Raw genomic sequence first — 11772 nt, 5'->3', positions numbered from 1 at the left:
CGGCTGATTTTTTGATTTATTGTAGAGATGAGGTCTCGCTGCCCAGGCGGGTCTCGAACCCGCGGGCTCAGGCAATCCACTCACCTCAGCCTCCTACAGGCGCGGGATTACAGGTTTAGCCACCGAACCCAGCTGGGAGCTTGTATTTCTGACAAGCTCCCAAATAATGCTGAAGCTGCTGGTCCATGGACCACATTTGGGGTACAAGTGCCTTGATGATTGCCAGAGTTGTTCCTAAAGGACACATCTATCCCTGCCCTGCCCTGGTTCAGCATGCTTGGTGCCTTTGGCACAATGCTTCTTCACAGGAGGGGATTTTGTCCCCCAGGAGACATTTGGCAATGTCTAGAGATATTTTGGGTTGTCATAACTTGTGAGGAGTTGCTACTGGCATCTAGTGAGTATAGGATATGGATGCTACTAAACATCTATAATACAAGGGACCACCCCCTCACACCAAAGAGTTAGCTGGCCTGAAATGTCAAGAGGTTGAGAAACCCTGGTTTAGATCAAGTCTAAATTCTTAACAGTGTATCTGAAGTCTTCCACAGTTTTGTGGACTCTTTCTTCCCAAATGCTGTGTGACTTAACTCATATTCTTCTATCTACCTGGCATGCCATTTCCCCTCTTTCCTGCTGGACAAATTCCTATGCAGCCCTAAATACTCAACTCAAATGTATCCTCCCTATCCCGAAACCTTTCTAAACCTTGCAAATAAGAATTTAGAGCACAGTGCTGCAAGCCTAAATTCTGTACTATGTGGTTCCTTACAGAACAACTTGCTGCCCCCTGGCCTACGTGATCTAGACCACAGCTCTGTGGAATTGTATTCTATAAACTGTGCCAAGCTGGGCAAATGTGAATCTCTATCTGTTTCATTTGCTCGGAGCAACCTGTGGGCTACAGTTGGTGAGTCAGTGTGTGAACATTACCATGCATTTGGTTGCTAAGGATAAAAGTAGCATTTTTCCTATCTCGTTCTGTCAGGTTTGGAGAAAGGGCTTTGATATTGTCTTCAAAGTACCAGGATTCGTTCTCATCAAAATTCATGAAGTGAAGAACACGGTGAACTATGCTGGGTTTTGTGCCTTCGAGACATACGACTAGAGGGCCTACAAGTCCACTGTTAAGATCCTGAGGAGGCAAAGCAAGATTATTAACTGTGGCCACAGCTAAAAATTTCCTCCAAACAAAAGAGGTAAAATCAAGGATTAGTTTTAATTGGGTCAGATCCCAAGTTAAAATAAATATATTGTTTTTATTTTAACTTTTTTCCTCCTGATCATCAAGATAAAATAGAAATTTTTGTTTTTGGATTCGGGATCTCACTCTGTCACTAGTGTTACAGTAACAGCTCACTGCAGGCTCAATCTCCTGGGCTCAAGCAATCCTCCCACCTTGACCTCCTAAAGTACTGGGATTACAGGTGTGAGTCAACCCACCCAGCTAAATCTTGAGTTTTTAATCACTAGGGTTCTCAGTGTGAGAGTGAAGAATGAAATGTTTGGCATGCTCAATCTTTGATGAAAATTTCAACCCCACTCATTAGAGTTGAAGTCCCAAGAGAACAACGAACTTCTGAAAGGGGTTTTTAGATACATTCTTCAGTGGATTTAGCTCCAGTTTTGAAGTTTTAATTATAAAAACAGAGCTGTGGCTTTAATGAGAGTTTTCTGGCATTGGAGTTGGTTGGCAGGGAAGTCTAAAGGGCTCAGACCCTTCACCTCCGTGCCTTTGTCCCTAGCAGCATTTAGTTGGGATCCTTGCTTTGTTTATCTTAATTTTGTTTTTGGATTTAACCTCTGTTTAGATTCTTGTTCCAGGCAGAGAGTGGGCTGAGGTAAGAGTTCAAAGAGAGGACTTGTGTTGCATTTTATTTCTTTTTTGAGTGCAAGTAAACTTGAACTCTAAAGTTGAGGGTTTTAAATGTCTATCATCTATCTATCATCTACACACACACACACCAAACACACACACACACACACACACACACACACACACAAATAATATGTGTATATTTCTCATTAATCATGGTTTTTGGAGTTTTGGGGTTTTTTTTATTTTTTGAGTTGGGGTCTCACTGCACAGGCTGGAGTGCAGTGGCATGATCATGGTTCACTGCAACCTCAGCCTCCTGGGCTCAGGCAATCCTTCCAACTCAGTCTTCCAAGTAGCTGGGACTACAGGTGCGCGCTATCAAGCTCAGCTGATTTTTAAACTTTTTTCTAGAGATGAGGTCTCACTGTGTTGCCAAGGCTGATCTCAATTGCCTGTCCTTAAGCGATCCTCCTGCCTCAGCCTCCAAAGTGCTGGGATTACAGACGTGAAACACTGTGCGCAAATCATGTAATTTTTAAACTCCTTAGAGCAGGGGTTCCCAACCCCCAGGCCACAGACTGGTACTAGTCCTTGGCCTGTTAGGTACCAGGTGTGTGGCAGGAGGTGAGCAGAGAGCAAGTGAAAGGCTCATCTGTAGAAACAACCTCTCCCCATCGCTTGTAGTACTGCCTGAGCTCTGCCTCTTGTCAGATCAGCACCGAAAAGGCTGCTTCCATTTCCAACATCCTGTCTTTGTGAAGCAGGGTTTTCTTTTTTCTTTTTTCCTTTTTTCTTGAGTTGGAGTCTCACTGTCACCCAGACTGGAGTGCAGTGGCCGCTCCCGGCCACCGCAGCCTCAACCTGCTGGGCTCTGGTGATCCTTCCGCCTCAGCCTTCCAAGTAGCCGGAATTACAGGCATGCACTACCACGCCCGGCTGATTTTTTGATTTATTGTAGAGATGAGGTCTCGCTGCCCAGGCGGGTCTCGAACCCGCGGGCTCAGGCAATCCACTCACCTCAGCCTCCCAAAGGTGCGGGATTACAGGCTGAGCCACCGAGCCCGGCGAAGCAGGGTTTTCTGCAGTGACAGCAAACAAAATGAGATCACGGAGTAGACTGGACATAAGCAGCACACTTTGAGTGTCATAGTCACCGATCAGCCCCAGATAGGACCATCTAGTTGCAGAAAAACAAGTCCAGGGCTCCCACTGATTCTGCTTTATGGTGACTTGCATAGTTATTTCATTATATATTACAATGTAATAATAATAGAAATAAAGTACATAATAACTATAATGTGCTTGAATCATCCTGAAACCATGCCCTTTCTCCCACCACTGTCCATGGAAAAACTCTCTTCCTCGAAACTTGTCTCTGATGCCAAAAAGGTTGGGGACTGTCTTTTCTGTAATCCAAATTCTACTCAGTAGAACAAAGTACAGTTGAAACCATGCCCTTTCTCCTACCACTGTCCATGGAAAAACTCTCTTCCTCGAAACTAGTCTGATGCCAGAAAGGTTGGGGACTGTCTTTTCTGTAATCCAAATTATATTCAGTGGAACAAAGTACAGTAAATTATTGCATACTTAAATATATTTTTTAATTCACAGTAAGATTTTGTAAAGTATCATAAATCTAAGTAATCATCATGTAATAATTTATTTTGAGCTTGAAAAATGCAGACCTACGTAAGAATAAAAGCTGAGCAATAGTTAGATTACTTAATAGAAAGTATACACATAACTAAGATTTTTAAAACACAATAATAAATTCCTTCTTCCCTCCATTATAATTTCTAGGAGAAGATAGGATAAAAATTTTGATATGAGCTGAAGCTTACCTTAACCACATCCACAGTCGAATAGTAAAACCAAGGTATGCACTCAAAGTTCTGTGAGGCAGGCCCAGTTCTATAAGGAATCTGCCAGGTATATCTTTGAATATCTCCTGAAATAGGCAAATAAAGTGTGTTTAAACAGAGCCCTTTAAATCAGATTTTTTTTTGAGTCAGAATCTTACTCTGCTTCCCAGGCTGGAGTGCAGTGGCACAATCACGGCTCACTGCAGCCTCATCCTTCTGGGCTCAGGTGATCATTCCACCTCGGCCTCCCGACTAGCTGGGACTACAGGCTCATGCCACCACGCCCAGCTATTTTTAAAAATACTTTTGTAGAGACAAGGTCTTGTTATGTTGCCTAGGCTGATCTCGAACTCCTGGGCTCAAGCAGTCCTTGCCTTGGCCTTCCAAAGTGCTGAGATTACAGACATGAGCCACCGTGCCTGGCCTAAATCAAACTTCTTATGGAGTACCAGATAATGAGCAAACACCACAGCTATAAAAATATTCAGCAGCAGAGACCTAGCTTACACTTCTGGTTTCACTTCTTCTTGCTCTGTGACCTTAGTCAATGTGGTAATTAGTCAATGTGACAAAGCCTTGAATCCCAGGTCTGAACTTCTGATTTGCAGCTCACATGCAACTTCTTCCTGCCTCCAACACTGTTTTATTAGTCCTATTGAATTTTAATTCTAGACTCTTGTAGTAACGTTCTTTTGGTCCTCTGCCTCCCCATAATCCTATATCTCCCACTTCCAGAGGGTTGAGTTCATTTCCCCAAGCTCCTGTGATATGGTCTTCCCCCTCCACTAACCAGGCCCACGGCTGCTTCCAAATCTTTAGCAATCTACCTAGTACTCTCACTTTCCAGCACACCACACAGGGCCTGGCATATAGTAGGTGCAGTACTCAGTGTTTGTGGAATGTATGTAATCTGATCCTGTCCTGACTAATCAGTACAGAGGGCTGATATGCCAACTTCCTCGGGAGGAGATTCATGTTGGCACCACTATAGGACTGTCTGCTTTTAAAAACAAAAGAGGGCCGGGTGCGGTGGCTCAGCCTGTAATCTCAGCACTCTGGAAGGCTGAGGCGAGAGGATTGCCTGAACCCAGGGGTTCGAAACCAACCTGGGCAACTTGGCGCAACCTCGTCTCTACAATAAATCAAAAAATAAGCTGGGCAGGCATGGTAGTGTGTGCCCGTATTTCCAGCTACTTGGAAGGCTGAGGCAGAAGGATCGCCAGAGCTCAGCAGGTTGAGGCTGCAGTGGCCGGGAGCGTGTCACTGACTCCAGTCCGGGTGACAGAGTGAGACTCTGACTCAAAAAAAAGGGGGGGGGGAGGAGAGGCAGATGTGCTGGCTCACTCCTGTAATTTCAACACGTCAGGAGGCCGAGGTGGGAGGACTATTTGAGTCTAGGAATCCGAGACCAGCATAGGCAACATAATGAGACTTCATCTCTACAAAATATTAAAAATTAAAAAAAAAATTTTTTTTTTTTTTTAGTTGGAGTCTCACTCTGTCACTCAGACTGGAGCGCAGTGGCCACTCCTGGCCACTGCAGCCTCGACCTGCTGGGCTCCGGCGATCCTTCCGCCTCGGCCTTCCAAGTAGGTGGAACTACAGGCGCGTGCTACACGCCCGGCTAATTTTTGATTTATTGTAGAGATGAGGTTTCGCCAAGTTGCCCAGGAGGGTCTCAAACCCGCGGGCTCAGGCAATCCACTCACCTCGGCCTCCCATACTGCTGGGATTACAGGCTGAGTCACCGAGCCTGGCCCTAAAAAAATTTTAAAAGGGACTATTTCACCCGCCATCAAAGGCTATCTCCAGTCCCTCTGCTTCACAAATCTTTCCTTTCTGAATTTGGCTTTCATGAATACTCTTAATTTCCAAAACGACTTGTCTTGGTGGGCAACTATGGTGGATGTTCTGATGCCCGGCTCAAATCTCCCCTCAAGAGCGAAGGACTCTTGCTCCAGCAGGTGTCAGCTTCCTTTTGAGATGGTGTTGGCTCAAGAGAGCCACCTTGCTCAAGCCTGCATTCATGAGCTGGTACAGAGACATACAGACCCAGCTCTCACTCCAGCTTAGGACAGCTGAGGGTCCCCCTAACTTTAGGACTTCTCACGGAGTTAGCTGTGACATCTGCTGAGGTAGCATTGCAGCTCAGCCTCACTCCCCAATCCTACTTCTTCTTTCTATAGTAGTTCATCCCAAGAGCACTACCTGCACACATGCCTTCATCTCAGAGTTTGCGTTTTTACTAAAAGCATTAAGTTTCTTCCAAGTTGAGTATGCTAAATGGCATGCTGTATAGATGTCACAGAATATTAGCACATGGGGTTCATCATTGCCTAAACCTACCCTGTCCCCTCCCCCACACACTGCATATTATACTGAAAAAAGGAACATCTACTTCTGGGCTTCTAGAATGTCCCTGACCCCTAGGGCAGCCATAGCTCCCTTCCTGGAGACTTCTCCTCTGTTGTGTTAATTAACTGGGAGAGCTAATCTGCTTATGCAAGCATAACCAGCCACATCTGCTTCTGTGAACTTGCTCACTTGCCTGCGCCAGCAGGAGATAGGAAATGTTGATCAAAGAAAGTCCCCAATGCACGTAGCCCAGGCCTTCAGAATGCGGTTAAGGGCTATTTAAGACAATTCTTTGCTACAGAAGGGGCCCTGCTTTGGAATTCATTATCCAGCAAGTGGTCATCTGGCCATGGCCGTATCTGGCTAATAAACATCTCCTTTGTTACTTATAACTTTGTGTCGGTGTCTGTGATTTAAGCCCTCGGACCCTACTTCAATATTCAACTCCTTCGTCAGCACTTGAGTTGGAAAGATTGAACATAGTATAAGAATCCCTGGGCACAGTGGCTCATACCTGTAACCCCAGCACTTTGGGAGGCTAAGGTGGGAAGGTCACTTTAGTCTGGGAGTTCAAGGCTGCAGTGAACTGTGATCATGCCACTGCACTCCAGCCTGGGTGGCAGAGGGAGACCTCGACTCAAAAGAAAAAAAAAAAAGAATACCTGGCAGCTGGACAGGTGCAGAGGGAGGAGAAGGGGGTGACCCTGGAGGAGAAAGTTATCCCGGGGAAGCAAACTTGAAGACCATACTCTTATTTCACAGTTTTGCCCAGGGTGCCCCACACTGAAAGCAAATGTGCTTTACAGAAGGAACTCCCCTCCCAAACCCTTCCACCAGGCCTCTCTTGTTAGTCTGCTGGTCTCTCTCATCTGGGACTGCACCCAATGTTTAAGAAAACATTAGCTCCCATAGTCCTGCATAAAAACTCTAGGGATTTTTCACTCTCCAAGTACTTACCTGGCTGAGTTGGAACAACAGTAGAATAGTTTGTTTTCATTCCATGAGCATGAATAGAATATGGTCTTGAAGCATTATTTTTAAAGATGACTTGGAGTATTTGACCAGGCTTGAGCATTATTAATGGCCCTAGGGAATATGAAAAGGAAAGCATATGAGTCATTGTTATTTATTTTAAATTGGGAGCCATCTGTCCTCTTAAGTATTTATTCAGTGACTTATTCTTATCCTTTTACTTAACATGCAGCCAAAAGGAAAAAAAAAATTAACATGTAGATCATGGTTTATGAAACATGATTTATGAAACATGATTTTGACTAAAAAATTATCTAGAATTTTTATAAGTCCTTTTGTTAGAAAACATACTTTAATGAGCATCAGTTAATGTCTAGAAAAAGATACAATTTAGAAATGAAACTCTTGACTGGGTGCAATGGCTCATGCCTGCAATCCCAGCACTCTGGGAGGCCAAGGTGGGAGGATCGCTTAAGTCCAGGAGTTCAAGACCAGTCTGGGCAATGTAGTAAGACCTTATCTCTACAAAAAAAAAAAAAATCAGTGACAGAATGAGACCACGACTCAAAAGAAAGAAAGAAAGAAACCCCTTTTTCTTTTCTTTTTTCTTTCTTTTTTTTGAGTTGGAGTCTCACTCTGGCGCCCAGACTGGAGTGCAGTGGCCGCTCCCAGCCACCACAGCCTTGACCTGCTGGGCTCCGGCGATCCTTCCGCCACAGCCTTTCAAGTAGCTGAAACTACAGGCGCGTGCTACCACGCCCGGCTGATTTTTTGATTTATTGTAGAGATGAGGTCTCGCTGCCCAGGCGGGTCTCGAACTCGCGGGCTCAGGCAATCCACTCACCTCAGCCTCCCAAAGGCACAGGATTACAGGCTGAGCCACCGAGCCCGGCTATTTCTTTTCTTTCTTGATCAACCTCATCTTTTACTGTCCTGCCTTTTCACTCTAGTGGAGGACTATGAGATGTTGCAAGGACTGCATATTGACCCAGTATTATCCTCTCTTCTACTGACTGATGACCCCTTCATTTTACTCTCTCTCTTCCATCGAAACCAAGAACTGCAGGTATAAAACTTATTTTAAATATTCTTTCTATTTGGAAGCAGATTGAATTATTGGCTCTAAAAATTTTGAAGCATATGGTTTTGATCAGAAATAAACAGCAGGAATTCTTCTCCCCAATCCTGCACTGTAATTAATCAGATCAGAGTCCTGAGGTTGCCTGGTAGATGCTAGATGCTAAAGACAGGGCCTCTTTGTCCTTTGACAGTTTCACCTTTGCAAACAATTCGCTTGTTTTTTCTTTTTTATACAGTGTTTCCATTTTGCATAAATAATAATAGAATCTAGAGGGTTGTGTTGTGTTGTTTATCTTCACGCATCCAGCCAGAATCCTTGAGAAAGCAGCATCCTACATCCTAAAGACAGAAGCCCATTCAAAGGCAGTGGGAACTGGACAACCTCCCTCTGGGGCTCACAAAAGGACAGGCTCCAGATGTCGGTGAGAAGCCAAGACATGCACAAGTTTCTCTCATCAGAATGTAAATCTATCTTCTCAGGGTCTCACACCAGCAGATGACCTCTGACAGACACATAGATATCAGGACTCAAACCTGTGTTGAGCATATGGAAATGTCACATGTGGGTGCCTAGGGTGACTCATGGGTTTCCTAGCTAATCTGTTAAGGGAGGAAGAAAGGGATGTATATTTCTTTGCTCTTCGACAAAAGATGCAGGAAGATACTTCCTCCTCCTCCTCTTCTTTTTTGTTTTTTTATTTTACTTTGGTTTTTTGTTTGTTTGTTTGTTTTGAATTGAGGTCTCACTCTGTTGCCCAGGTTAGATCATAGCTCACTGCAGTCTCAAACTTTTGGACTTGGATGATCCTTCCACTTCAGCTTCCCCAAGTACCTGGGACTACAGGCATGTGCCACCACGCCCAGCTAATTTTTCGTTTTTTTGTTTTTGGCAGAGACAGGGTCTCACCATGCTGCCCAGTTGGTCTTGAACTCCTGGGCTCAAGCGATCCTCCCACCGTGGCCTTTTAAAGTGCTGAGATTACTGGTGTAAGCCAACATACCCCACTACAATTACATTTATTTATTTGATTTTTTTGTGTTTTTTTTTGTGTGTGTGTGTTGGAGTCTCTGTCACTCAGACTGGAGTGCAGTGGCCGCTCCCGGCCACAGCAGCCTCTACCTGCTGGGCTCCGGTGATCCTTCCGCCTCAGCCTTCCAAGTAGCTGGAACTACAGGCACGCGCTACCACACCCGGCTAATTTTTTGATTTATTGTAGAGATGAGGTCTTGCCAAGTTGCCCAGGCGGGTCTCGAACCCGCAGGTTCAGGCAATCCGCTCACCTCAGCCTCCCAAGGCACGGGATTACAGGCTGAGCCACCAAGCCCAGCTTACAATTACATTTAAAAAAAGAAGTTTTTCTCCTGACTATATGAGGGTTCCCTGGAATTTCTTTTAATTTTATTGAAATTATCCCTACATGCTACTTTTAAAGTCCCTTCTAGATCTAGAATTCTTGAATTCTGAGGACAAGAGGAATGGTAATCTAAAACTGAGCACATTCATTTACTATAGTCTCTGCTTTTTAGGAAACAATACTTGAGTCCATTTTCTTTTTCCAGGAAAAATGACTATCAGCAAACAAAGTAGAGTTTGAATTGTAGACACTTTCCTCTGTCAGAGGAGAGTCTGATAATGTCCACAATTTCTACTGATTGAGGACAAGAGGAAAAACCCGAAAACCAATCTTATGTATATCAGTACCTAGTAAATCCAGATGTTTTTCATCTTCATTTCTTTCTGTTTGATTTGTGAATGTGATATCATCATATTGACGATACACAACTTTCTTGTATTTAGACCCAAGAAATGGTGCATTTCTATTCACGTATATGCTTTCTTGTCTTTAAGAAAATAAAAACAAAAAAGCAAATTATTTAATCTAATCATTAAATTAGACAAATAACTCATATGGAAGAACTTCTTATATCTAGAGGTTGCTTTACCTAAGAAAATAAGTCATCTTTAAAAAAAATTAATCCTAATATATATGTATTAATTCTAGCAAGATATTTTAAAACATGTTTTTGGGATAACATTTTAGTTTTGATAAATGAATAAATAGAGAGAAAACTAGAGAAAGAAATAAAATTTTACAGAAATCAGTGTGTTTAATTTTAAGTTCCTGGAAGGATGGAAATAGAAACAAATGAAGATCTTTTTAAAAAATCTGACTGATTCCAGATGTTGCATGTAGCCAAAATGATGCTCTGTGGTCGGATCAGATGGTAACACACACACAGGAAGACAACTAGAAGTGAAGAGAGAGGCAGTAAGAAACAACGCCCAGAAGTAAGTCAAGTAGACATTTAGAAAGATTTGAAGTCCTTTGCAATTGAATGTCACACGCACATTTCGAAACGACTTATAATTGAGAATATCTTGAACACCCACATACCACACCCACATACCCATCTCACATACACACACCATATCAAACACAAATAAATATATCACACGCACACACACACACACACACACACACATACACACACACACACACACGAGACTAAAAGGCAAAGGAGGAAGACTGAGCATGATCCCTTCCCGTCAGAGACAAGCTCTCAAGGTAGGTACCTCTCTCTTTGTAAGTGGTGCAGTTCATCCATCCACTTCCTGCTAGGACAATAATCCCATTCAACTTCCACAGCTGCGATGTAAATAATTTTCTCCTCTTGGTACTTTGTTTGATCAGGGTTTGGCTTCTTTGAACACTGCCTCACTCGGTATTTATGTTTCATGCCTTTTAGATATTGATCGGTTGTCATACAAACCACATCAAAATTTCCTAGAGATAAACAAGAAGGGCACGTCTGCATTGCAGCATTCAGATTTATTTTTCCTGTAAAGTCACTCATAAGAAACAACCCCCCCAAGCTGGGCTCGGTGGCTCAGCCTGTAATCCCGTGCCTTTGGGAGGCTGAGGTGAGTGGATTGCCTGAGCCCGCGGGTTCGAGACCCGTCTGGGCAGGCGAGACCTCATCTCTACAATAAATCAAAAAATCAGCTGGGTGTGGTAGCGCATGCCTGTAATTCGGGCTACTCGGAAGGCTGAGGCGGAAGGATCGCCGGAGCCCAGCAGGTCGAGGCTGCGGTGGCCGGGAGCGGCCACTGCACTCCAGTCTGGGCGGCAGAGTGAGACTTCAACTCAAAAAAAAAAGAAGCAACCCCCAAAAGAAATATAGTAAAATTATTCGTTCATTCTTTCATTAATTCAACATATACTTATTGAGTTTCTTCTTTGCATCAGACATATTTCTAGGCACTTGGGAAACATCAGAGAACAAAATAGGTTAAAAAAATTTTGCTCTCAGAATTAATAGTTCAGGGTGTTGTACAGACAGACAAGAAACATATTAAGTAACTTTCATGGGTTTTGAAAGATGATAAATGCTATGGATTAAAGAAAAAAGGAGATTGTGTAAGGAGGATTGAGGATTCTGGGTGTGTGTTGGGAGGGCTTGAGAGAGCAATGAGCAGTAATTCCATAGCGCAATCACAGTAGGCCTTGATGGGAGAATGATATCTGGGCAAAAACTTACAAAAGGCTGAGCATGTGGTGGTTCATGCTTGTGATTCCAGCAGTTTGGGAGGTGGAGGCTGGAGGATCACTTGAGGCCAGGAGTCTGAGACCAGCCTGGGCAACATAAGTGAGACCTCGTTTCTATTAAAAAAAAAAAAAAAAA

General features: G+C 43.7%; 1 protein-coding gene across 1 annotated transcript in view; it reads right to left on the bottom strand.

The window, feature by feature from the left end:
• LOC103275569 (ceruloplasmin-like) overlaps positions 1-11772 on the bottom strand; it is a 43839-nt gene that overhangs the window by 6476 nt on the left and 25591 nt on the right. Inside the window, exons 12-16 of the mRNA XM_008072963.1 lie at positions 10664-10874; positions 9791-9930; positions 6994-7122; positions 3661-3767; positions 934-1135 (exon numbers count right to left, since the gene is read on the bottom strand). Of these exons, the coding sequence (XP_008071154.1) occupies positions 934-1135; positions 3661-3767; positions 6994-7122; positions 9791-9930; positions 10664-10874 (789 nt within the window). The remainder of the gene's footprint in view (positions 1-933; positions 1136-3660; positions 3768-6993; positions 7123-9790; positions 9931-10663; positions 10875-11772) is intronic.

This window comes from Carlito syrichta, unplaced genomic scaffold (genome assembly GCF_000164805.1).
Source record: "Carlito syrichta isolate Samal-C Ts95f unplaced genomic scaffold, Tarsius_syrichta-2.0.1 Scaffold315561, whole genome shotgun sequence".
NCBI classification, from domain to species: domain Eukaryota; kingdom Metazoa; phylum Chordata; class Mammalia; order Primates; family Tarsiidae; genus Carlito; species Carlito syrichta.
This window is presented reverse-complemented; position numbering and strand designations above follow the sequence as displayed.